The 27337-nt window shown below is 40.1% G+C and overlaps 1 protein-coding gene across 2 annotated transcripts; it reads right to left on the bottom strand.

The window, feature by feature from the left end:
• Positions 1-419: 419 nt before the first annotated feature.
• LOC115374458 (ras-related C3 botulinum toxin substrate 2-like) lies at positions 420-25632 on the bottom strand. 2 transcript variants are annotated; one of them, XM_030073444.1, is made up of 8 exons: positions 25612-25632; positions 24856-24930; positions 19282-19353; positions 18230-18347; positions 16639-16701; positions 4329-4488; positions 1848-1981; positions 420-1029 (listed from the first exon to the last, which is right to left on the bottom strand). In XM_030073444.1, exons 2-7 carry the CDS (start codon positions 24888-24890, stop codon positions 1851-1853), a joined length of 579 nt encoding a protein of 192 aa, XP_029929304.1. In that variant the 5' UTR covers positions 24891-24930; positions 25612-25632; the 3' UTR covers positions 420-1029; positions 1848-1850. The 2 variants fall into 2 exon arrangements, with proteins under 2 accessions (XP_029929304.1, XP_029929382.1); XM_030073522.1 differs by lacking the exons at positions 24856-24930; positions 25612-25632 and adding an exon at positions 23842-23906.
• Between the last annotated feature and the right edge of the window lie 1705 nt (positions 25633-27337).

Here is a 27337-nt window from a genome sequence, read left to right as displayed (position 1 = left end):
TGGAAGCCCATGTATGAAATCAAGAGACATTTTCACAAACATTTTGACAGCTATTGGAAGTGCTATTTGATTATTTACTTATTGTCCAGATGTTGTAGTCCTGGATAGAACAACATACCATTGCAGCTGCCTTATGATGGCTCTGGAAATTTCATCAACCATCTTAAAAAAAAATGTCATGCATCGCCTGGTAAGAATCAGCCCTTGACCAAACAAAATAATACTACAGGCTTAAAACGATTATGCATGAAGTGCTTCAAATGATTTTGCATGCTTAGCATAATATCTACCAAATGTACATTTCTTCTCATCCCAAAGCTTGCAGTCATATCAGAACCCTGATATCATTTTTCCCCCCTTTTATCCAGCCATTGGTTTCCATTTATTCCACGACAATATGAAAATGAACTTTCAGGCTTCAAACTTTATTTACATTATTATTCCATCACCTGAGATAATATTCTCCAGTGTAAGCATGTTTTATTTTAATATCACAAAAAATAATATTTATATTTTTTCTGTTAAATTATCCTTCCAGTTATTCTTACATATTTTCATTGTCCTTTACTCTCAAAAACACCATGATCTGAATGCTAATCATTCCAATGGACTCCACGTTTTCAGTTTACAGTATACAGTGTACAGTAGTGTGTCTGCATTTGATCAAAATTTCATGTTTGCTCTCATGAATAACTGTTATGATTCTGTGAGGCTGCATTTTGCAGCGTTGCTCACTGGCAACCCCTGATGGCAGTGAGAGGCAGCCTTTAACATCATTTAATGTGAGCAAACACGATGAATCCACAGTGTCATCATTACAGGAAATGGGAAATGGGTTTCAGTGCCACCTCCTAATTTGCTTGGTTACGAAATATGTCGTTCTTTTATTGTAATCAATATTAACTTCTCTATTATCTTATCATCATTATTACCCTTACAACTCTAAGGCAATGCTGGTTGTAGTTTCCCATCAATCTTCTTTCAACCTCGGGTCAGTAGCCCGTCTCTCACTTTCTCTCCCCACTGGTCCTGGGAGAAATACAAAATAATAGAGACATTATCAAAACTTTAATATCTTTACTACCAGACTCACAGGTTGAAATTACAATATTAATCAAAGTGGCAGAGTGGTATGTTTTTTTTTCAGTTGCCCCCAAACTTAATTTAATCTCTGCTTCAGAAATGAAATGAATCTGTCTCAGAGGAGAAATGAGTCATCGTTCTGTTACTTATAATAGTTTTTTCTCCCATTACATTTCCTTCCTGTCACTTTCTCACTTTACCGTCACCAAAATCCATTCATGCATTCAGTCCTGTTTTCGTCTGGTCTGTGTGTTTTCAGGTTGCAAATATATCTTGATGTGATAAAAAGAATATCTTAATGTGTCAGGTTGACTGATTATGTTCATTGAACGGTGGGATTAATAAAATACAAGGAATGCACTGAAGTCGAAGATGCATCACCACTGGCTGCTTTCTAAATGTGGTTTAAGATTTTAAGAGTTTACATTTTGCATCATGTACTAAACAAAGATGTTGCATCACAAGCATCACAAGCTTGATCATCAGCCGCATCTTGTTGCATGGTATTCAGCCAAGATTATCTCCAGTTTTGCAATGCCACAATTGAACTAAAGATGCAGTAAATCCAAACGAAAAGCAGCGACACCTTGAGGCTGTTTAGTTTTTGACTCATTTCTTTTTCCTGTGTCTTCTTCCACATAACTCCTCCACTCTCCTTCTTACTTGTTTCTTTCGTAGTTCCCTCAACTGCTATTCCCTACCTTCTTCACTCTCTTCCACCTTCCATCTTTCTTTCTCTCCCTCTGTCTTTCTGACACTCTTACCATTTACATCACTGTGCACCTCCTTTTTTTGATCTTGCTGGGCTTGGGGCTGAGCGCAGCCAGGATGGCCTCATCAAACACAGTTTTCACGCCATGCTGGGTCAGAGCCGAGCACTCCAGGTACTTCACTGCTTCTACACATGCACATACACACATACACATGCAAATCAGTACCTTTCAATTTGATGTATTTTTCAAGATCATTTTTTGGCATTTCTTCTTTATTTGATAGTGACAGTAGAAAGAGACAGGAAAGGCTAGAGAGGGGATGACATGCAGCAAAGGTCAAGCAATCAATGATCAATTTTGAATGGTTCCTCGATCTCTGGTCTAGTTATCAGAAGAAGGTTCCACGCAGGGCAAAGAGAGTTCCCTAAGCTCTTGTGTGTTTGTGTTTCTGCCACATCACAAGGACATCTCCCAAACGCTATGTATCATCTTTATGCTGATGACACTATAATTTATTGCTGTGCATCATCTGCTCAAAGTGCCTTTGAATCTTTACAGACAGCTTTTGATGTTGTTCAGTCCCGCTTGCAGAAGCTTAAGCTTGTTCTAAATGCAGATACGTCAAAGGTCATGCTATTCTCCAGCGCTAGGTCACTAGCTATTCCGCCAGACCTTGTGACGTTCCAAGGAAATGTCATTGAGCTAGTCCCAAGTTATAAGTATCGTGGCTTCATTATTGATAGCCAACTGTCTTTCAAGGCTCATATAGCCAGCCTGGTCACTGACCTCAAGATCAAGCTAGGTTTCTATTTTAGAAACAAGTCTTGCTTTTCCTCGGCATTTAAGAGATATCTGGTGTCTGCAACAATTTTGCCTTTACTTGATTATGGGGACATACCTCTGCCCAATGTTTGCGTTCTCTTGATACTGTGTACCACTGTGCATTACGATTTGTAACCGGTTGTAAACAGCTCACCCACCACTGTACCCTGTATGCCAAATCAGGCTGGCCATCTCTGTCTGTACGCATGTGAACACGCTGGTTGAGCTTTATTTACAAATCTCTTTTGGGCGTGGTTCTTAGTTATCTAAGTGTTTACCTCCAAAGAAGCCAGAGCCATTATGGCTTGCACTCCCACGAAGTACTAAAACTGATTGTTCCAAAAGTAAAAACGGTGAAAGGCAAAATGGCATTTAAATATGCTGCCCCTGCAGATTGGAACACCCTCCAAACTACCCTGAAGCTTCCAGATTTAGTTTCTTTCAGTGCCTTTAAGGACACCCTTCAGGATCTGGAGTGTGAATTTTGTGGGGAATGCTCCTGTCCTTGAACTCATTTGCTGCCTACTACATTGAAGCCTTGACATTGTTTTTTGTTTGTTTTGTTTTCCCATGTCATGGAACTTGTTTGGTCATGTGTTTAATGTGCTGCCGTCTTGGCCAGGTCACTCTTGAAAAAGAGATTGCATTTTATCTCAATGAGTTTTATCTGGTTAAATAAAGGATAAATAAATACATAAAAACATCCAGCTTAACGGAAATAAGAAAGCGGTGTCTAGTCATTCTGTGTGACTGATGCCAAAGATGCCAAAGCCATCGCTATGTTCACGATGATGCTGCTGTGATGCTGCATTTGCTTTTAGAAAAGAGGAGCAGAGGTCAAAAATGAGATAAAAAGGCACAAGAAAAGGAAGAGCTCAAGGAAGGAAGTAAGGAGGGAAGGAAGCTTGAGGAAACTGCTTTTACATAATGGAGTAACTGAGATCAACTGGAGACAACTGATTACTTTGACTTTCACTCTCGTTTTTAAAAGTGGTTGGGGTGATTCTTTTGTGCATTTACCCATCCTGATACCTCAAATTTAGGAACTTTTTTTTTTTTTCCCAACTGGGGCCAATTTGACCCCAACAATTTAAACCTCCTGAAAAATGATTAGAATACAAATTGTTTATGTGTCAGGTACTTTATGTGTCTTGCGGACTATCTAAATAACTGTTTAAATCAAACATAACTTCACCTACTCATCCCCTCTTATACATAAAAGTTCTTGAGGGAATCATCTTTTTCGTTCCCAAATGTCACATGAACTACCAGTGGTTCTCATACAGGTATGATCATGTTCAGAGGGAAGTTTTTTTGCCATTTATTTTCAGTATTTCTTATATGTTTTATACTGTTAAAACAGCCTGGGATGTTATGTCAACCCAGTCGTCCCCATTAAACTAAGAAAATTCATTAAAATATGAAGCTACAAAATGATGTTGATTATGTATTTAGAGATGTTCAACACTGAATGGGGTAAAAGTGACCACAAAGACAATAGGAGGGTTAGCCTAAACTCCACCCCAACGGCTCCCTGGAACTTGGACAGTCCCTACCTCGGTCACAGGAGCCATTCTGGGGCACAAGAACTCAACAAAATTAAAACAAAAACACCGACTGGTTCCCCCAATGCAAGCAGCGGTTCCTCAAAAAAGGGCTCTGTGGGTTCCAGTGGTGGAAAATGAGTAATGCGAGGCCTGAGGGACTGACCTATCTCCTTAGCGAGAGCCAGGCCCTGAGGGTAGGTGATGGGTGCCAACTTCTTTTCCTTCAGCATCTCAATAGTCTCCTTGTCATCCCGCAGGTCCAGCTTGGTACCGACCAGGATGATGGGCGCGGCTTTGCGGTAGTGGTGCACTTCATTGTACCACTGGTGGAGGAGAGGGTGAAGGGAACAAAAGAGGGAAGGGGTGTGAGGGTGGAGGAGTGAAGGGAGACCGTGAAGGGGACAGGGAGTGATGGAGGCAGACGGAGAGAGAGGGGGTGAAGGGAGACGAGAAGAGAAGGCAGGAGGATGGGATAGCAGGGCGAACAAAAAAGCCTGGTGTCAAGAAACTTTGGCAGATGAATGTGACATCAGCATCAAAAAAAAAAAAAAAGAAAGAAAGAAAGAAAAAATCAGCACAATCAGTCATTCTAGATGGTTTCTGTGTGTTGGAGTTGGACGGGTATTAATTTATGGAGCTCACGCCATCAATCGGCGTGAGCTCCAAAATTTAAGTGCTGCTTTAAGTGCTCCATAAATTTAAGTGCTGCAGCTCAGTATCAGTACATAGATAGAGCTTTGACAGTGCCACACAACTTGAATGGAGTGAAATGATCTTTCCCCATCAGATGAATGAATGAATGAATGAATGAATGAACTTTTTTTTATATAGCACCTATTGTGCACACAGTCCAGCTCAATGCGCTTAACAGTCTGATAAAAACGAAACACAAATTGAAAACCAGACAGAAACACACACAAAAAAATCACATTTCATTAAAGACTCACTAATAATAAACTGCAGTATCTCACAAAAGTGAGTACACCCCCCACATTTTTGCAAATATTTTATTATATCTTTTCATGGGACAACACTATAGAAATGAAACTTTGATATTACATAGTCAGTGTACAGCTGGTATAACAATATAGATTTACTGTCCCCTGAAAATAACTCAACACACAGCCATTAATGTCTAAACAGCTGGCAACACAAGTGAGTACACCTCACAGGTTTCTCTAAATGTTCGCTCTGTTGCTCACCCACCCACATGTACGCTTCCCCTCTTCTACTTTCTCATTTGCTTTCTTTTCACACCTCCTATCTCCATTTTTTCCTCTCTTGCCTAAGCCCTTCCCTATGATTGTTATCACAGTGACGGTGGTGTAATCTATATTATTTACTGTATGTTTTTATATATACATGTTTTTTTGTTTGTTTGTTTTGTTATTTTAATCAGTTTTCCTGGCTCAGTGAGTAAATGAGAAATGCTATCTGCTCAATGAATCTAACACAGCTTCAGATTCAGATAACATTCAGAGGCTGATGATATGACTGTCAGCTCTGTGATCGGCTAGTCCAACCTGCTTCAGCGCACCAGTGCCGGCCGGTGGATGCTGGGGTATTACCCGGGTGTTAACTTTGAGATTTGCTGCCAGACACAAGGTTTATTCTTCCTTTTTTTTTAAAATTTCTTGCCACATATACCTATCTCCTCATCTAGAAGCACCATGTAATTTAAACGCATGGATTCCCAGTCTTCCCTGAGCCTCTCTCTCCCTCTGCTGCTTTATCTCTGTCTCTGCAGGACTGTAGGAAAAAAGAGAAATTTAAATGTAACCTGGATGCTGACATCATGTCATACTCACAGCCGTCTCAACTCTATTCATGTGGTAGCTTTGAAACTTCATATTTAGTTTCAGATAAATGAAATTATTCAGTCTTAGTGTGTCCCGTGAAGACAGATGTGTGGCTCTTACTAGTCCCTAATGTATTTTTGCACATCCACAGGAAGTAAAGGTGAATTTCCCCACATCCACTTGATTAAGTCCAACTGGAAACATGCAGTTACCTGCAGATACGTCATTTTACGTCCAAAAATGTCTTGCTCGGCCGGTTTTGTCGGTGTTACATCCGTTCTGTCACAATTCAGGACGCAGCTCCTCAATTAGCCATGCACAGCCAGCATTTCAGTTTCCTGCTCGGTTTTGTTTCCCAGGGGAAGATGATTTCTTGAACACCGTGTCGTGACAGTAACCAGTTTCGTCTTGCACCTCAGTTTTAGGCGGCTGCAGCACGGGCACGTGGAGGAGAGAGGCTGGATTTAGAGACGAGTTTGTGCGACATGAAGGCTGTGTCATGATGACCAAATGAAAGTGCATTTTGAATTGCTCAATAAAGCCTTGTTAAAATGCAAGAACATCCCCGGTCTGTTCTCTTGCATTCACTGTGACACTAATTTATTGCACCTAGTTTGTTTTTTCTGTTTCTGTTTCTTTTTCTTTTCTTTTTTTGTGATTAATTGTGCAGCAGTGCCGTAGTAACCAAAGTGGTGGATGTACTGTAATTACACACATCGCACTTTTTTTTTTTCCTATGGAACTACATTGTGAGTCTTCTGGTGTGTCTGTATTGCACCTGTTATTTCTAAAAAATACCAGGTGCAATTTTTTTCGTTTAGCTTATTTCCATTTTGCATGAAGAAACTAAAACTCTGAACAGTTTTTTTTTTGTTCAATATAGGTACTGTCAGGTGTGGATGTAGGGCCCAAGTTCAGCACAACGCCAGGTAGTAATTAGAAACTACTTTACTGACTAAAGCTCACACACTGTAAAAACGCAAACTTATGATTTGTTCTCCTAACCTGTTTTTTTAAGTCAAGTGAACAACCACTTGGGCAATTTGCTGAGCTAACTTGAAAAAACAAATTTACGCAATGTTTCTCAAAAATAGTACTGTCAATGTGAATAGTTTAGTTCAGACAACTATTGTTTGTGAGTTATACAGCACTATAAAAACTCCAACTTATGAACTGTAATTCTAACCCATTTTTTAAGTGGAATGAACAACCATTTGGTCAAGATGTTTAGCTAACACAAAAAAACAAGTTTACTCAATAAATTAGTTGAGAAAAATCACTTGTGTGACTTGTACATTGAGAACACTATTTGGGCTCTAGTTTCCCGGCGCAGCGCAGGGTGGCGCAGTGAGGCGAACCCAGCGCAGAGCTAGTTTCGACCGGCGAAACGGCAGAGGCGGACAGTGTCCAAGTTTCGCAGGCGGAGGTGCCGACAGATTCGGCTTGGCGCAGTGACAGTTTCGTGCCAAAAGGCTTCGCCGAGGTGCGCCAAAAGCTCGCCATCTGAAACCACGTCTACTTTCAGCGCAAGGCGGAGCGGAGCCGGCGCAGTGGAAGTTTGGCTGGCTGGCGCACATCACCAAACCTCACAATCAGCATAAACGGTGCCAATCTCCTTTGATCTGACATCAGCTGTGACGGGACAGTTGATATGGAGATATATGTATGTGCTGATTGTGATCGTAGCATTGAATAGTGTTTTTTTTCGGTATTTATTGCATTGTTCATGTGCCTGACATTCCGGAAGCCTGCCTGTGAGGTTTTGGTGACGTGTCCGCACTGCTCGCCGGTCTCCGCTCCGCGCCTGTCTCCTGAGCTCCGCTCCGCCTGCAGCAATAGGCCTCCATGTCAGCTGTGTAAACTTTCATTACGCCTTCGCGCAGCGCATTTTAAAGGCGAGGACAGGAGCTCATTTGATTGGTTAAATGTGAATCGGCTGTGTCAAACCCACTCCACGCCTTCTCTCCTCCCCTCCGCCGGTAGGAGGGACGGCGGAGTACTTGCGCCACCGAGAACGGCGTGCCAAACTTGGAAAATCCGCCTGGCCACACCCAGTTGGCGAAGCGCATCTGCGCTACGCCCCCGCCTCGCCTGGTCTGCGAAACTAGAGCCCTTTGACTCTAAAGGTTATTATCACAATAATTTGGACGGGGGCAGCCAGGGTTCTGGAAGCCACCGCAAAGGAGTGTGCTTAAAAAGCATTAATGATGTTGTAGAAAGGTTTAGGAGATGAACAAGACAGGACGAGGTCGCTCTGACCTTGACCTTTGACCTCCAAAATCTAATCAGCTCATTTTTTTAATCTATCTATCTATCTATCTATCTATCTATCTATCTATCTATCTATCTATTTGTGTGTGTGTGTGTGTTAATTGACTTGTATGATATACTGTGTTGAGTGTGCTTGAATCTTGAAACAATCCATCAGTCTATCTATATCAATATACTTATACCTTTACCTCTCTCTCTCTCTCCCTCTCTCTCTCTACATGTATATATATATATATATATATATATATATATATATATAAACACACACACACACACACACACACACGTGTATATATATATATATATACACACACACACACACATATGTGTGTGTATGTATGTATGTATTTGTATATATATATTTTTAATTTAATACATTTTTTCTTTCATTTATAATTATTTGTCGTTTCTCCTCCCTAATGTGCAATAACCTGAGACTTGTCTGTTGTCTTATTTCATTGCTAAATGGCATATTCACAAATGTCGTCACACTAACCAAAACCATCTCATTTGCATATATTAGGACCATTAGCCACTCCACGAATATGAAAGCCTTTAAAAATTTTAATTTATTTGCTCTTTTTAATATATTTATGTAATATGATATTCTGAATTTGTCCTTGAACGTATGTCAGCCCCTGGTGATTGTCTCTGTATGTTTTGTGTGTTTTAATAATAATAATTTAAAAAATTACAAAAATATGTATTTATATATGTACTTCCGCCATAAAACTCAACAGAAGAAGAAGAAAAATACTTCCCGGAAGAAGAAGAAGAAGAAGAAGAAGAAGAAGAAGAAGAAGAAGAAGAAAAAGAAAACAAACATTATCGATCAAATCTATTTTTAACGCGGAATTTGACATAACACCTGCACCGGCACTGCACGGGCCAAAAGGCAGAGAAACTCTCCAGCTACAGCAGCGCACTGACATAGATTGTGTAACAAAGCGAAGAGTTGCCACTCCGCTATATTTTCACTGGCTAACAGCAGCACACTGGCTTAGCTTGTCTATTCAGAGAAGAGGTATCACTTCGGCTTATTTTTCAATCTGTGTTATCACAGGCATACTACTGCTCATTCTTTGGTAGCTGAATTGTTAGGTCTGTTTGATAAGTAATTTACATTTTTAAAACAAATAATAATTTAACACTGGGTCGGGTAGCATGAGCAGCACTGACATATAACATGATTACTAAATTGCATGTTAACTCTGATGGATAACTAGACATTAACAGAAACAATAATATTGTCAGCAGGTATAATCTGCCAGCCATAAAATTGATAGTGTTATCAATTATTATATAATATACATAAAAAAGATAAGACAAACAGAAAAATCTGTGATTGAATGAATATTGATCACAATACATTCTATGTATTTGAATTTGTCATGTACCCTTTTTTGAGTACAGTTTTAACTATTTTGTTGTTTTGATCTATTTTTAGGAGTTGAATGCAGTGTAAGGAGTGCAAGTTTTCACGCCCTGATCGAGAGGTCCTCTTCAAGCATTACAGACTTCGACATTGCCAAGGGGCGATTCTGGCCACTGTCGTGCCTGTACACAGACTGCGTCTGCACTTTCAAGACAACTGGTGCACTGAAGTCCCATCTCACTAGAGCACACAAACAGGCCTCTAAACCTAAAGAGCATATCACTTTTTTCTGTGAATTGTGTGATTTCTTTGCACACCTGCTAAATATAGTAAATCTCTGTGACTGTAATGTTTAACTTTTAAAAGAAAATGTTGTTACATGAATGAAGTTGTTATAATTTGTGAGTTTTGGTACTGGTTTGTCATGTTTTTTTTCCCCCTAAAGAGATAGAATATTTTAAATCATTGTGCAAAAAAGAAAGAGGTACTTGTACAATTATTGACAAAGCACTTTAAAAAAAAAAAAAAAAAAAAAAGTTAAATTATTGAGTCAGTCACAGCAAATGTTTTTCATTGTTATTAAAAAAAGAGTTATGTTGGAAGATCAGTGTTCTTGTCTGTTACTGAGAAGGGTCCAGCAGCAGCTTTCAGACTTAAGGCGGAATGCTCATATACAGCAGTCAGTTTTGTTGTAGTTATCCCAACTTAAAAGCATGTTTTTTTGTGTAAACCTGTTTATGTAACTAAATTAAGCTAACTTAAAAATGTAAGGCAACCAGCTGCACATCTTTTTTGAGTTTACTGAACTTCTGGGCACCCAAGTTGCATTAACTGCAAATCTTGAGTTTAAATAAAAGTTAGCTCAACAAGACATATAGCTACAGTCCAGTGTACCTGTAATTATAATTTTACTGAACAAACAACTTCAAGTTGGCTAAACTTAAGAATTTAAGTAAAGTTAACCTATGTATGTTAGTACATCACAATAGTAATTTTGAGTTTTTTCAACTTGACATAACAGTTTGAGTAAACAAGCAGTCTAACTCACAAATTTAAGTTGTTTAAACTTTACAACCCCAGAAGTTGAAGAAACTCAAAAAGGCTGTGCAGCTGGTTGCCTTACATTTTTAAGTTTTCTCAACTTCAGAATTTTTACAGTGTAGAACATAGTGGAATGAAAGTGTCATTTGCTGATCAACCTGTCTATGGCACCATAGCACAAGTCACAGGTGACAATTTAGGTTTGAACTCAATTCTGGGTTATGTGGAATCATTCAGTGCCAACCATTACGGCAGAATGTGTCTTATTGGTAAAGCCTCCGCTCAAACAGTCTTTAGTGAAAGTGATCCACGTGTGATGTTACGGACCAGATCAAACAATGAGGAGCATTATAGTCATCTTGTTGAGAACCTAAGAGAAAATTCTTGTTTTGGAATCAAACACAACAGTATTCTCAATTCCTTGTCGTACTTCAATGTATCAGATAACTTTGTGTTTGATATTATGCATGATATCTTATAAGGTGTAGGACAATATGAGATTAAATTATTGTTTAAATACACTCCTGATCAAAATCTTAAGACCAGTTGAGAAATTGCAAGAATTTACATTTTGCACTGTTGGATCTTAAGAAGGTTCTAAGTAGAGCTTCAAAATGTGAGTAAGCAATTTATTGCAAACAACTATTAAACTGAGATAGGCTGTTCATCAGCTGATCAAAAGTTTAAGAACACAGCCTTTAAAAGCCCAAATCTTGGCAAAAATGTGGATTCAGTGTCATTTCCTGTCAGGTATCCACACTGTCATGACCTCCTGATGGCAAAGGCAAAAAAGCTTTCTCTCTTTGAACGCGGTCGGATTGTTGAGCTGCATAAGCAAGGCCCAACAACAAGGCCCTCATAGCATGCCATTGCTGCTGAGGTTGGACGCAGTAAGACAGTCATTTTTAACTTCCTAAAAGATCCTGAGGGTTATGGAACAAAAAAGTCAAGTGGTAGACCCAAAAAAATTTCACCGGCCCTGAGCCGGAGGATCCGATTGGCTGTCCGTCAAGACATGGGACGATCCTCAGCCCAAATTAAGCTTGTCACTGGTGCCAACTGCAGTCCCATAACCATCAGACGGCATATGCGAGAGAAGGGTTTTAAGAACAAAAAACGTCTTCAAAGGCCTCGGCTCCTTCAATGGCACAAAATTGCCCGTTTGGAGTTTGCACGAGAGCACCAAACATGGGACATTGAAAGGTGGAAGAAAGTTTTATTCTCTGATGAGAAAAAATTTAACCTTGACGGTCCTGATGGCTTCCCACATTACTGGCATGACAAGGAGATCCCACCTGAGATGTTTTCTAAACGGCACAGGGGAGGGGGCGCCATCATGATCTGGGGGGCTTTTTCCTTCAGTGGAACAATGGAGCTTCAGGTTGTGCAGAGGCGTCAAACGGCAGCTGGCTATGTGGAGATGTTGCAGGGGGCATCCCTCATGACTGAAGGCCATCGTCTGTGTGGTAATGACTGGGTTTTTCAACAGGACAATGCTGCAGTTCACAATGCCCGCTTGACAAAGGACTTCTTCCAGAGAAATAACATCACTCTTTTGAACCGTCCTGCATGTTCCCCTGATCTAAATCCAATTGAGAACATTTGGGATTGGACGGCAAGGGAAGTTTACAGAAATGGACACCAGTTCCAGACAGTGGATGCCCTCCGTGAAGCCATCTTCACCACTTGGAGCAACATTCCCACTAGCCTCCTGGAAACACTAGCATCAAGCATGCCGAAACGAATTTTTGAGGTGATTAGCAAGAAAGCTTTTTTGCCTTTGCCATCAGGAGGTCATGACAGTGTGGATACCTGACAGAAAATGACACTGAATCCACATTTTTGCCAAGATTTGGGCTTTTAAAGGCAGTAGTCTTAAACTATTGATCAGCTGATGAACAGTCTATTTCAGTTTAATGGTTGTTTGCAATAAATTGCTTACTCATTTATTTATTTATTTATTTATTTATTTATTTTTTGTCTCACTCCCATTTCTTCTTTTTGCATTTTGAAGCTTTACTTAGAACCTTCTTAAGATCCAACAGTGCAAAATGTAAATTCTTGCAGTTTCTCAGCTGGTCTTAAGATTTTGATCAGGAGTGTATTTGAATCAGAACTTCATTTCTTATGAAAACATACTCCAGCATGTATATGCATTCAACTATGGATTCATGGATAAAAAAAATCGACCAACAGGCATAAACATCTTTTGTACTGGCAGTGGTATTGGGCTCAAACATTGTGCCTTATTCGGAAACTCCCACTTATCTTTGGAGATATTGTACCAGAAGATGATAGACACTGGCATTTGTTTTTACTGTTGTTGCATATTGTGAACATAGTGTTTTCACCTTGTATTACAGAGGGAATGACTGTTTTTGAAACACCTAATTGAAGAGCACCATAGATTATTTACAGTTTTGTATCCTCAAAATAATTTGATCCCAAAACATCACTTCATGGTCCATTATCCTGAATGTATACGTCAAATTGGTCCATTAGTACATTTTGGATTATGAGGTATGAAGCAAAACACAAATTCTTTAAGTCCAGCATAAAACATTTCAAGAACTTAACTAAGACATTTGCCAAGAAACACCAAATAGCTGTTGCCTATCACTGGGAATCACTTTCTGCTAAAGGTATTGAGTCTGGACCTGTGTCATCTAAAATATTGACTGATGTTGAACATGGTGATGTGATTGCAGATTATTTTCAGATTGATATTTCAAGTGAAATAAGTGTTACAGCTTGTGTTCTGTCTTGAGTATGTTTTATATGTTGAATGATAATTAAGTTTGCTGTTAAAATGTTTGCACAGATGATGTGAAGAGCCTTTATTTTGAAATACAAATAGCTACAGGAAGCAGGAAGTAACTATGTAAACAGTGAGGAGACATGACATGTACCTCATCTCATGGGTGGTTGAACTTTGTGTTATCCTTCAGAAAGCAATGGCTGTATGTATTATGTTCTTTACAGGTTGATGTCATGTCATGTTGATTAGTTTGCGGACATTTTTTCTGAGTTTCCATTGTTAACTGTTAATTACATTATTCTTTTTTATATTTACTTGTCTGTTGTTTACATAGCAGTCCAGTAAGTTACTTTTGTATTTTCTTTCTTGTTTTTAGTTTCACTCCAATTCAATGTTGTCATCCTGACTTACCTGATGTGTGAAGTTATTAAAGGAGCAAGCATGCTCACCTGGCTCTTGAAGAGGAGTTTGGCTGGCTGTTTATTTACATTAACACTCAGAAAGTAAAACACGTAGAGAGAACAGTACAACTTGGGTTAAACAAAATGGCATTGAGTTTCACTCTGGTCTTGTTGTTTGCACAGATTTTGTTAATGAGATGCCAGTGATAAATAAGATTCTTTGCATCTGTTTTAAAGTTGACATTTATTTTTTATTATCTGAAATGGAGACTGAATTTGTGGAACATTTCCATGCCTTTCATGTTGCTGACATGGCGCATAATGTTTCAGTTTTAGACCTGATGACCTGAGATACTTGAAACCCTTTGATATTCAAATGTATTTTGAATATCATATGTAATATTTTATGTTGTGCCACACAGTTGCATTATTTAAGTTATGCAAATATATTTCATATGTAATTTTCCTTGTTAATGAAAAATAAATATTTTTGATATAGTCATTTTTGGAGTGATTATTTCATGTACATGTTATCTTAATACCAGTGCTCCATAAGCTGTATCAGCAGCACAGTAAATACTAGTTAAGTATACATTTTACATCAGTGTTACTGGTCATGACATAACTGGTCAATGACATAGTGTTGATTAAAATGAACTGGTGTTAATATTTTACACTTGGTTTGTTAAGTAACACTGCTGTAGTGCCAATTAATGAAAATGTATCTACATTTGTGTCACAATTTTACACTATCAGAGTGTGAAGTAACACTACTGTAGTGTGAATTAATGTAAAGTATTGGTGTCAAAATGTTACACTATAAGAGTTTGAAGTAACACTATTGTAGTGTGAATTAATGTAAACTTATCTATATTGGTGTCAATATTTTACACTATTAGAGTGTTTAAAGTAACATTGTTATGCTACTTGATTTAAATGGATCAATTTGGGTGTTAATGTTTTACACCATCAGACTTTGATAAGTAACACTATGATAGAGTTAATAATCTCAACACTCTTGAAAATGTTAATTCAACTTTGGACCAGTGGTTCCCATATAAACACTGGGTCAGTGTTAATTTTAACTCTGGGAGAGTTAAATTAGCGATTTCAAATTTGCAGTGTAGATTTTCTTCTCTGAGAAATGTGCTTATCTTACCACACAGCAGCTCACAGCATTTTCCGGGAATCTGAAAGTAGTTGCTTGATGGCAAGACTGAGACTTTGTCAACTCGTTACACTCTGTTTCGCTCTAAACTTTTTAAAGTGAACGTGCGATTCACGGGTCTGGAGCCGGGCTACCTTACAGATGAAGCATGCAGTTTGCACTTGGAGTTGGTGATAATGGGGGCGATTTGATTTGCTTGCTTTTGAACGCTTGGTCACAAATCTATTTCTCTCTCTCTCTCTCTCTCTCTCTCTCTCTCTCTCTCTCTCTCTGTAGTAGTCATCTAGTATTGACTGTGTATTTCATTTTGGAAATTTGAAAGTTCATTTCATGTGACTTTAAGCAGAGTTTTTTATCCTCGATCATGTTTGCATATGAAGTGCTGTGAGCACCAGCTGTTTTATGGAAAGCGCTTCAGAAATAAACTTTCGCAAATGCTCTTTCTGTTATTTTTCATTCTCACTCTGTTTCACTCTCACTCCTCATCTCATTTCATGTATTTTTAGTCTCGCTCTTAACCTCGCTATGTTTGTCTTTCTCTCATTGGTGTTCTTTTCTCTCTGCTCGTCTTTTAATTTCCATTTTTATTTGTGAATGTCACGCAGCTTGAAACAGAAACCGCTGTCGTCTCACATTGTCCCTTCATCTCTTCTTCCTTGATGAAAGACAGAGGTCTTGTTGTCACCTCATAACCCTGCTGTTGTCTTTCTTTTTCGCTTCCCTCCTCGCTGACATAAAATCCAGCATAAACTCCTTTTTAGCACTCCACTCTGTTACTATGGCAACTCGATTGGGGATTCGGAGGAAAGACTCATCTTAGATCAATTTAATCAAGCTTTTGGCTGTAGCTTTCTTAGTGAGTGTTAAATAAATAAATAAATAAATAAATAAATAAAAAAAATGGTGGCTTATATTGTACGTTTTGAAAGTCAAGTTGCATTGTCATCAAAACTCTTTAAAAGCAGGGATTGGTGATTTGAATCACATTCCTGGTGTTATTTTTCCATTGGTAAAGCTGCAAATTAAAATGGAGCCTAATGGGAGAAAGATTAGTGCTCTCTCTTTCCTGTGCTGGATTTCTCCCTTTATTTTTACTTACTGTGGCTTCAAGCAGGACTTAAAAAAATACTTGTTTTTTTTTTTATTATTTTCTTTTCTTTTAGTTAGTTCATTCTGCACAGAACCAGTATTTTACCATTTCTCTTCTAGTGCTCCTCAACCGGACATTTCTACACAGGTTATATACATATAAACAGATCATGTCATTCTTTTGTTACATTCATTCATGCGGTCAGTCTTAAATGAAATGTTATCTATATGAGACGGTACTGTATGTCACAGAAGCCTGGGCTTAAGATAAAAAAATGCATTTTAAGCTGTCTTCACATCATCAGAATAACCATATGAAAATGTTTCTCTTCCAAATCGAGACTAATCTCAACATAATCAGTTTGTTAGGCTTGTTATACATTTACTACTCAAAAGGCTGAAAATTAGCTCGTCAGGCTTCGTAAAGAGCTCCATGTCACATGACTGCAAAACACAGACTCATCAGATCTAATCAGATAAACAAACAAACAAACAAACAAACAAACAAACAAACAAACAGGTGACTGATTAAGAGGTCCAGTCAGTAATGTGACAGACCGGGCAGGCTCACCTTAGCTCGTACGTTCTCATAGGACGCAGGGCTCACCAGGGAGAAACAGATGAGAAATACATCCTGGATGAATGGAGAAAATGTTCAGAGAGAGGATGGGGAGATTAGCTGGCAGATTATTCCAGATTATTTTAGGCACAATGTCAATATACCGTATTGATCTGAATATAAGACGATATTTTTTCCATTGAAAATGCCCTGAAAAAACGCCCTCGTCTTATATTGGGGGTCTAAGCAAATACACATGTATTGTACTTGCTTATGTTCCATGCTTGAATGTGTACACTTCCCCCGCTCTGGCACGGTTGGAAGTGGTGTGCTCCAGCACGGTACGGGCGTTCATGCACGAGCACATGAACGGTCACGCACGCAGCGCGCGAACGTGGATACAACGTAAATCATGCAACTTTCCTCCTGCCTCCGCAAAATCGTTTAATGCGAAGCGCGATTACCCGGTTGAATGTAGAAGCCAGCTGACATGCCGCTCCGGCTGTCAGTTGGACGCTTTCTGAAGTTATCTCCGAAACTGTCAAGGTAAATAAACATCCCTTAACCCTGGCTCTGAGTGCAATGTGAGACGGTGGCGGTCTCAGAAAGAAGAGCTAAAAAATGCCCACAGCCAGAGGAGGGCTTTTCGTGGTCCACAAACTGGTCGATTCAACGAGACTGACAGGAGGGTGTGCAATTTTGTGAATGAGAAACGTAGTGAAGGACTGCCCGTTACGAGGGCTGTGATGCAGCAAAAAGCACTTGAAGTTGCCACAGAGCTCAAAATACCCCGCACTGAGTTCAAAGCTAGCATGGGCTGGTGTTGCAGAATGCAGTGGCAGATTTAAGAAATTTGGGGCCCAAGGCAAAGGCAGGCATGGGGCCCTCTTGAGATGAGAGGACAACACACAAAACAGGGGCCCCGAGACACACATAATACGATAAGCATTCTGCTGGCATTTTAGCAAAAGTATTTTAATCAAAAACATAATTAATGTGCGCAAATAAGTAATAACTGTATTAACCATAAGTGTATGAGGAGTTTTATGGGGCCCTCAGGAACTTGAGGCCCTAGGCCACCGCCTAGTTTTGCCTAATGGTAAGTCCGCTCCTGGCAGAATGTCCATATAAAAAGTATTTTTCCAAAAAAGGGTCTTGAAAAAGAGGGGTCGTCTTAAAATCAGGGTCGTCTTTTATTCGGGTCAATACGGTAGTTAGATATTTCATTAGATTTCGTTTTATAAGCACCTTGCATTTTATTTCACCTGAGCATTTGGTCTAATTTGTCACTGTAACTGCAACTGCAACTAAATGAAACAAAAATAAAATAGAATAGAATCCAAAAATCAGGCTTGTTTTGATTTTCCCTCTCTAGGGTGTCAGTCACATGACCCATCACACAGTTTTTTCTGTCACCTGCCTTCTCTTATTTTCATTTTCCCCCTCGGTCTCCTCATTTTGTGAGTCTAAGCCTGGAGTAAGTGTCTGACCTCAGCATCATCCAATCAGTGGTTAGTCAGTTACAGTTGTTAATCAGCTGATGACAAGTGTGTGTGTGCGTGTGTGTGTGTGTGTGTGTGTGTGTGTGTGTGTGTGTGTTTACCGTCTGGGGATAGGAGAGTGGGCGGAGCCTGTCATATTCTTCCTGTCCAGCCGTATCCCAGAGGTCCAGTTTGATAGGGCGGTCGTCCACCATCACAGTCGCTATGTAGTTGTCAAATCTGTTGGGATCATTTCATTCAGTTTAGTTCATTTGGTTTTAAAACTGCGGAATCTGATAATGTCTCAGAAATTGAAGAAAAGGAGGCATATTAAAGTGAATTTTAGAGGAGGAGGTTTTATTGTTGTTTATTGTTTGCAAATGTCACTAAAACTAAACTGTTCACCTGTTTCTTAGTCTCTGAGGATTACATACACTTTCATTTATTTCATTTCATTTGGCTGGAATAATATCCTGCAGAGTCTTGGGCCTAAACTGTACAAGATTACTCACTATGGAGTTAAAAGAATGAGAACCAGTGGTGGCAAAGAAAGCACTAAATGCTTTACTTTAAGAATAATTAGCAATATCATGATGGAAAAATAAGCAGTAACTAGTGAGCACAACAGTCAGATGAATGTGGTGCAGTAAAAAATATAAACTTTCCCAGTAAAGTGTCAGTATCTCATCATTGCACTGAAGTACAGTGCTGTAGTAAAACTACTTTGTTACTCTCCAGTTGTGATGACCACTGATGGACACTCCTCTATTTAAGGCGTAATGCTGTATGTTCTATATATTTTAAGCAGTGCTGCGTCCTTGTGGTTAAACTGAAGCACTACAGCTTGTCAGCTCTGCGTCATCATTCTCTCACTGTAACATAACATGACATGTGAAACATATATATATATATATTTGTTCTGCAGCTTTTAATCAACTTTTAATTTAATTAGTTTCACATATTAATGTGCCACATCAGCCACTGAGAAATGTGACTGGAGCAGTTTTGCCTGCCAGGGTCTGAACTCTCTCTCTCCCTCTCTCTCTCTCTCTCTCTCTCTCTCTCTCTCTCCCTCTCTCTCTCTCTCTGATATTTGGTTTGGTCTCTCTGTGCATTAATATAGTAATACAGTAGGTGCAGTATGTGTGTGTGTGTGCGTGTGTGTGATACTCACACAGTAGGAATGTACTCCCCTGGGAAGGCATTGGTTATGAAGCGGATGAGAAGACAAGTTTTTCCCACACCGCTAAAACAGACAAGGAGAAAACGCACACTCATAAAATGACAAGTTGAAAATGGCAGGAAGAATGAGAGAGAGAGAGAGAGAGAGAGAGGAAGAGAGACCCCTTAGCCAACTGGTTCAAGGTCTCTGTTCACAAACACAAACAGAATCTCAAAACAGGAACCCTATTTTAACTAAACCAAATGATAAGAAAACCACAAGAAAACGATTTGACACACTGGAAAGAATCAGAGCAAACTGGAAGACTAATGGGTCCTAAACAGAGAATATTTGTTGGCAGATTACCATGACCTCTGTGAGCAATCCAGAACTGAGGAAACCCCTGACACAGAGACTCTAAACACATGGCGAACAACAAGAAAGTCCCACAGCGAGCCAACACACTGAGCTGCTGTGAGCGCAAAAGACAACCACCATGACGACCAGAAGAAGTATGGTAATATCGGCTTTGGTTGTCAGTTTCCTTCTTGTCCTCCACACATTTTGATCATAGGGTTAGAGGTAACACAATATGAACACAGAATGCTTACAGGAAGGCTTTTGCTTTTTTTTTTTTTTTTTTTTTTGTGGCTTACAATGTGATTTTCACATTGTAAGCAGCTGATTGATGGCCACTGGTGGGTGCCTGGTTGATATCACATATGAGTGAAACACATGAAGTCAGTCTCCGCTCTAATTCATCCCAAAGGTGTTCTATCGGGTTGAGGTCAGGACTCAGGCCAGTCAAGCTCTTCCACACCAAACTTGCTCATTTGCAGTTTGAATATCAAATCAACCTGCTGTCACTTTCAGCACCATGGACAGCGCCGCGAATGATCCGCGGGTAAGCTGCAGCTGTGAGTGTCAGTGGGTCAGGGCTCATTAGGGACTGATGCGCAGCACCTGAGAGACGCCACTGAGAGAAAGCTACTCTCGCCAGACGCTAACTTTGTTCCACCTCCCCTTTCCCTTGATTTTAGAGTTGTTAACTAAAAGGAAATAAAATCTATATTTTTTTACTTGCAAAAACCGACTCCTCCTGATATCCGCACCTCACATCCATGTCTTTATGGTCCTTGCTTTGTGCACTGGTGCGCAGTCATGTTAGAACAGGAAAGGGCCATCTCCAAACTGTTCCCACAAAGTTGGGAGCATGAAATTGTCCAAAATGTCTTGGTATGCTGAAGCATTAAGAGTTCCTTTCACTGGAACTAAGGGGCCGAGGCCAACTCCCGAACAACAACCCTACACCATAATCCCGCCTCCACCAAACTTTACACTTGGCACAATGCAATCAGACAAGTACCGTTCTCCTGGCAACCGCCAAACCCAGACTCGTCCATCAAATTGCCAGACGGAGAAGCGTAATTGGTCACTCCAGAGAACACGTCTCCACTGCTCTAGAGTCCTGTGGCGGCGTGCTTTACACCGCTGCATGCGACGCTTTGCATTGCGTTTGGTGATGTAGGGCTTGGATGTAGTTGCTCGGCCATGGAAACTCATTCCATGAAGCTCACTACGCACTGTCCTTGAGCTAATCTGAAGATCACATGAAGTTTGGAGATCTGTAGCTATTGACTCTGCAGAAAGTTGGCGACCTCTGCTCACTATGCGTTTCAGCATCCGCTGACCCCGCTCTGTGATTTTACGTGGACTACCACTTGGTGGCTGAGTTGCTGTCGTTCCCAATCGCTTCCACTTTGTTATAGTACCACTAACAGTTGATTGTGGAATATTTAGTAGCGAGGAAATTTTATGACTGGATAGGATGCCTGGCACATTACTATTACAGCACCACGCTGGAGTTCCCTGAGCTCCTGAGAGCGACCCATTCTTTCACAAATGTTTGTAGAATTATGTTTGCATGCCTGGGTGCTTGATTTTATGCACCTGTGGCCATGGTAGTGATCGGAACACCTGAATTCAGTGATTTGGATAGCTGAGTGAAAACTTTTGGCATTATAGTGTATATATTATTTTATGTGATTGTGGATGATTTTTCAGTTTGACTTTTTCTGAGCTGGCTCCAGTTTGAACTATTTGAGCTGAGCACACCAGTTCTCCTTTTTTTCAGTTTCCTGTGACACCCAGGTGTCTGTCATGTGGACAACCCTGCACATTGTAAGGCCTTTTTTCATTTTGAAAAGTTTAATTGCATAATTCATAAATGAGGTACTTTTGAACAATTAAGTGGAATCTGAGAAGAAAGAGCCAATAAATTGTCAAGTTTGGAGACTGTATGAAATATTAAAGCACGTGTCTTGTTAAAGAAAGAAAGAAAGAAAGAAGGAAACAATGACGTAACAATGACAAAAAAGTGCCCACAATGTAAATGTGCAGTAACTAAATATTGCAAGTGTGCAACATGTCATGTCACACACGGTCACCCTTCAGCCTTGCCTGGACGCGACGCTGGCAAACATGCCAGAGATTTTGCCACGGTAACGGGCCACATGGTACATGGACCTGGAGGCTGGTGTGTCATTTGCAGAGAGGAGATTTTCCTGTCACCTGCTTACTCAACCAGACAACGTGACAAACCAGTTTTGACAGCACACCTCAAGGAAACAATTATCTCTTCAAATGAAACTGTGCTGTTCATGCAAAGTGTTTGTGGTGAGCCACATTAATAAGAACCCAGCTGGGAAGGGAAAGCCCCAAACTGATGTATTTTTAGACCAAATTTCTATATAAATCATTGCGAAAAATCAGTCCTCTTGTGTTTTTATGCTTCCATTCTAGGCTCACCTTTCCTATTCTATTCTATTCTATTTTATTCTATTCTATTCTATTCTATCCCAACAGTAGAAGAAATACTAGAAATTGCTACTCAGGCACAGGTGTTATTACAGTTTTTCTCAGTTGCTAAAACACTAAACTCCATTCTCTGAACCAAATCAGAAACACTCTTTGGGCCAAACCTTAAACACTGTTCAGGTACTTGGACACAATTTGCAAAACTCATCCACTCTTTTTTGCTAAACCTTAAACACATTCTCAGTCGCTAAACACATTTCACACTGTCATACACTTGTGCTGCAAAACTGTAAACACAGACAGCTAAATGTGAACTCCAACACAGCCGTCACCTTTTACATACATCAACTCAAAACTGAACACATATGTTTCTAATGACGTGATCAGACCAGTTGGGCAGGATAAAAGTCAGTTCAGACAGTACAGGTGGCAGAGGAGGAAGGGTACAACATGTTCTCACTCCCAATGCGTCAACAGCCTGATGAATTAGGCACCCGTGTCTCGTCAGTTTTCGAGTTGGGTAACCCGATAGACTTACATAGAACTCCCACAGCGTCTGAAATAGACGCCACAAGAATCATTTGGGGCGTCAACTGACTCTTTGTTGTCATGGTAACGTGACGTTTTCTGCGTCACATAACGTGGTAATATGCTGCGTTCCAGGCCACCCGTAACTGGTGATTTACCGGTGAAAAGTGGGCGGGGCTATAGCCAAACCTGCGAATTCACGCCTGTGAACTCGATTGTGCTCAGCGTACTCCAACTTCCTCGTTCGACGTCACGCAGTTTATGTTTTGTACACAAGAATGGCAGCCCAACTGGAGACGGTTGTTCTTATCGGCTATGCCTGGAATGGTTTGAAGTCGTGACTCGTGACTTTGAAGTCGTGATTCACAGGGATTCACTGGATTAGGGATGCAAAAATTATTATGGATTAGGGATGCAAAAATTATTATTATTATTCTGAATGTTTTTTAACCGATCACTTAACGCTAATCAGTTAACGAGCGTTCGTTAACCAATTAGCCAATTAACTGATAGGCTTGTGCCAATCGGCAACCCGATTCACTATTAGTGATTGAGAGGATGATCGAAGACGTTTCTTTGCCGTTATAAAACACACACACACACACACTCTGCTACAGCCTTGCAGACACATCCGCTGTGCCCTGTATCAGCTGATCAGCCAAACACCAGGCTAAAGAGAGAGGAGCAGAGCTACTCCGACAGCTGAGCTCGGTCAGCTGCGTGCTCCTCGCAAACAGTGTCCTTTGAAAGTCAATTAGGATCAGTGAAAAACTCACTTCACATTTAGTTTGAACACAAAGTGATAGATTACGTGCTTTTTCCATGTTTTTTTTCTCCTCAACTGGCCCTCTAAAATTCGGCATCATGCACCTATTCTGTCCCTGATACGCGTGTCATCTACACACCACTGACAGATAGCTAACAGACAGGATTCAGAGAAAGTCGAACACAGTTCCTCTTCTTTCCATCCTTTAAGTAAAACTGAAATAAACACAAAGTTACATAGCTTTAGTTACAAACATATACAGCACAAATGAATTTACATTGCTTGTGTGCACCTGCTACAACAAGAAGCTACATTTAGCTTATATTTTAACTGTAGCATTTTTACCCTTAGCAAGCTTAGCAAATTAAATAATCACAGTGTAGTTCGTTTTTAACTCAAACACGAATTTCAAATTATATGTATGCACATTTGCACAAAACACTGAAAAAGTATGAACTTACAAGCAAAGAGTCTCCAAGGCACAAACGAGAAGAAAAAGAGGAGAGGAGCTCTCTGTCTGACCGCATGGAAAGATTTTCACTTTAAGTTTCACTTTTCCTGGCTGACTTCTCGCCTATGACACATGTGATCTGAACTGACCACTCAGAAATCACTTAAAGGTCAATATTGTTTTATACCATAAACCACCACCAGGTGGTGCAAACGAGAATGAATTTGAGGCGACAAAATGTGTGCCATGACAGCACCTTTAAGTAAAGGTACAAAGTTGCTTATTCATAATATATTCAGAGTGGAAGTTACTGAGCAAGTTTTTAGAAATAGTAACTTTGTTAAATATGAAACATTCACTCATTCAAGGACAAGTGTGCAAAGTTAAATCTTATATCCATATGTTTGGAAATTACACAATTAAAGTCCAGCAACAAAGAAGCATCTCTGTTGACTGACTGTCCAATTGAGCCTTGAGAGAAATCTGTACTGTGATGGATGTGATTTAAAAAGTGCAAAACATCAGCATACAATTATTAACCTTAACAAAAAACTCACCATAAGTACACAAAAAGCTACTTGGTTACAGTAACATGAGTAAATGTTTCCTGGGTGTTCATCTCTGTTGCATGGCAGCATTTCCCTGCATGTTTTGGCCTGCGCTGCTCATTTGGCTCCCTCACTCCACTCCACTAAACTCCACTGCTGGATCAGTACAGTCAGACACCCAGGATCTGCCTGTCCCAACTAACACACATTCAGGTGGAAATGTAGAGTTAAGTCAGTGAGTTGATGCTGTATCACACGAGCACACTGCTGTTGAAGCTGTCTAACCCAAACTGCATGAACCTGGCCAACAAGTTCGTCAGATAGCTCTGTTGGCTGGCACACGGGCTACAATCAAACATCACCCTTCATCCATCAGCAGCATGATTCTCCACCGTTCAACAGGTCACATTGGAACGGCAGTTTAGGTGATAAAAGGCGAGCGAGGTAAAGGTAAGCAAGGTGAAGTAAAAGCGTACCCGTCTCCCACGACCACACATTTGATAGGCTCCATCCTGCTCCGCTCAGCGCCGTCTCTGCTCCTCACTCTGACACTTTGAGAGGCACAGAGGAAAGCACACACACACAGACACACACCAGTCAGTGTGCACAAGTTGGTACACACCTCCCTCACTCCCCTCCCTCTCTTGTTTTTGTGTCTCCTTTTTTTCCCCCTCCCTCACACCTCTCACACCTTCTTCCCTTTTTTGCAGAATGACAGGGCATGTGCAAACAGTATGCAAGACAAATAAGCACAAGTTCAATATAAATTGGGGAGTGAGTGTAAATACAGTTTTTTTTTTTTTTTTTTAATTGCTAAAACACAAAACCCAATTCTCTAAACCATATGACCAGTTCTCTAAACACATTCAATAAAACTAGCCCCCATTTGCCTAAACCATAAACACATTTCACATGAAGACACAATTCACAAAACGCAATCCTCTTTTCTCATAAATCTAAACACATTTTGTCTTGCCAAAACACAAGTTGCAAAAAAACTCTGCTCAGATTCTCAAACTAAAGCTCATGTGATGCAAAATGCTTGCCACAGTCAGCAAAATTTGAACACAATGAACACACCTGGCTTCATTCATGAAACATAACGACTCAAAATTGAACAGACAGTTGTTGCAAATGATGTGACCACACCTATAAAAGCCAGTTCAGCATGTACAGTTTGCTGAAGGTTCCAAACGTACACAGTGTACAGTACAGTGGGTGCACATACTTACATACATTCAACCTCATGAAACAAAGGAGAAGAGGCCGTAACATCATTGGCCAAAGAGCTATCATTGAGGTTCCTGGCCAACGCAGGGGTAACATCGCTCTTTGTGCTGCCATGAGTTCGGAGGGGCTTGTCCACCGGCATGCCGTCCTTGGCTCAGACAATACCCAACGTCTCTTCACCTTCCTGGCAGAGCTACGAGACAGCCTCCAGGACCGCCAGCAACAGAATCCTGGGCCTGCAGATCATCCCATTTATGTAATCATTTGGGACAATGTTAATTTCCATCAAACGAACCAGATTAGAGAGTGGTTCAACATCAACCAACAATTCCTCAATGTCTGTCTGCCACCCTACTCACCTTTCCTCAACCCCATAGAGGAGTTTTTCTCATCATGGAGGTGGAAGGTGTATGACCGCCAACCTTACACAAGAGAGAACTTTCTCAGGGCCATGGACCTGGCCTGTGATGACGTGCCTGTGGAGGCCTTCCAAGGCTGGATCCGCCATGCCAGGGCGTTCTTCCCACGTTGCCTGGCAAGGGACACACTGTATTTTCTGTATATACAGTATATACAGTATGTACATACTGTACATACTGTATTTTCTGTAGATTTACATACTGTTCATATGAAACACACAAATCTATGAATGCCCAATACTCTACAGTAATATATTTTGAGAGCAGATACTATAAGGTTTCTAAAAATGTGCTTTGGCAGTTGTGAAAAAACATAAAAAGAACATTCTCACACACTTAACATTGTGTTTTCAGTTGTTTTGTTGTAGAAAGTTTGAGTTTTGAAAAGAGAAGGTGTGGTTTTGTGTATGTAGCTTTAGAAAAGTGTGTTGTGTTTAGAGTTTTGGGAAAATGGAGGAAAGTTTTGTGAAATGTGTTTCAGCAATTTAAAAAGAATGTAAAATGTCACATAATGATGGGAAGAAAATTTGTAATTAATAAAATAGTGAACTTGAACTAAGGTGTATTAGCAATGGTGGATATGGAATTTGGCCAAAAGAAAGAAAGAAAGAAAGAAAGAAAGAAAGAAAGAAAGAAAGAAAAGGAATACAACTCCAACACAGCCGTCACCTTTTACACACAACTCAGAACTCACATGTTTCTAATGATGTGATCAGACCAGTTGGGCAGGATAATAGTCAGTTCAGAGTGCACAGGTGGCAGAGGAGGAAGAGTACGTATGAGAGGTGGTGAACGAGGAAGAGGCTGAGGAAGACCAAGAACTATCATTACTGGTGAAATTCGGGCAACTATTGTTTACCATGTCCTTGTTCATGGGATGACAATGAGGGAAGCAGGACAAAGAGTCCAACCCAGTTTGAGTAAACATTGCCTGTGACATGGATGAAGTCCTCTGGCTTGACCCCCAACAAAGACATGATGTTGGAGAATGAATTGTGCAGTAATGTGCTTTTCATTTAGTTTTATTTTTTGTTATGAAAGTGCTCAATGTAGTCTAGATATTGCTTTGACAATGATATTATTTTGCTGAATGCATTTACAATAACCATTTTCTGCTAACTACATGTCCTGGTTGCTGTGTCCTAAATTATTTGATGTCGTGTCTTACAAATGCTCTGAGGTGACTGTGTTGTACTTGCTGTGTTTATGACCTGAACACAGTGTTTGGTTTGGAACACAGGAGAACTGGTTTTGAGGTGATAGTTTGATTTTGATAGAAAAGTCTGGGGTTTTGTGAATGCAGTTTGAG

This window comes from Myripristis murdjan, chromosome 1, assembly GCF_902150065.1.
Source record: "Myripristis murdjan chromosome 1, fMyrMur1.1, whole genome shotgun sequence".
Taxonomy (NCBI): Eukaryota; Metazoa; Chordata; class Actinopteri; order Holocentriformes; family Holocentridae; genus Myripristis; species Myripristis murdjan.
The sequence above is the reverse complement of the archived record's forward strand: the minus strand, read 5'-3'. Positions and strand labels throughout refer to the sequence as shown.

What these genes read in the sequence shown, in the direction of transcription:
- LOC115374458 (XM_030073444.1), bottom strand. Translation starts at nt 24,890, where the DNA reads ATGGAGCCTATCAAATGTGTGGTCGTGGGAGACGG. An exon ending in TGTGTGGTCGTGGGAGACGG is followed by an intron (nt 19,354 to 24,855) that starts GTACGCTTTTAC and finishes TGTCTGTTTTAG; the next exon opens with CGGTGTGGGAAAAACTTGTC. An exon ending in ATGAGAACGTACGAGCTAAG is followed by an intron (nt 4,489 to 16,638) that starts GTGAGCCTGCCC and finishes CTCCTCCACCAG; the next exon opens with TGGTACAATGAAGTGCACCA.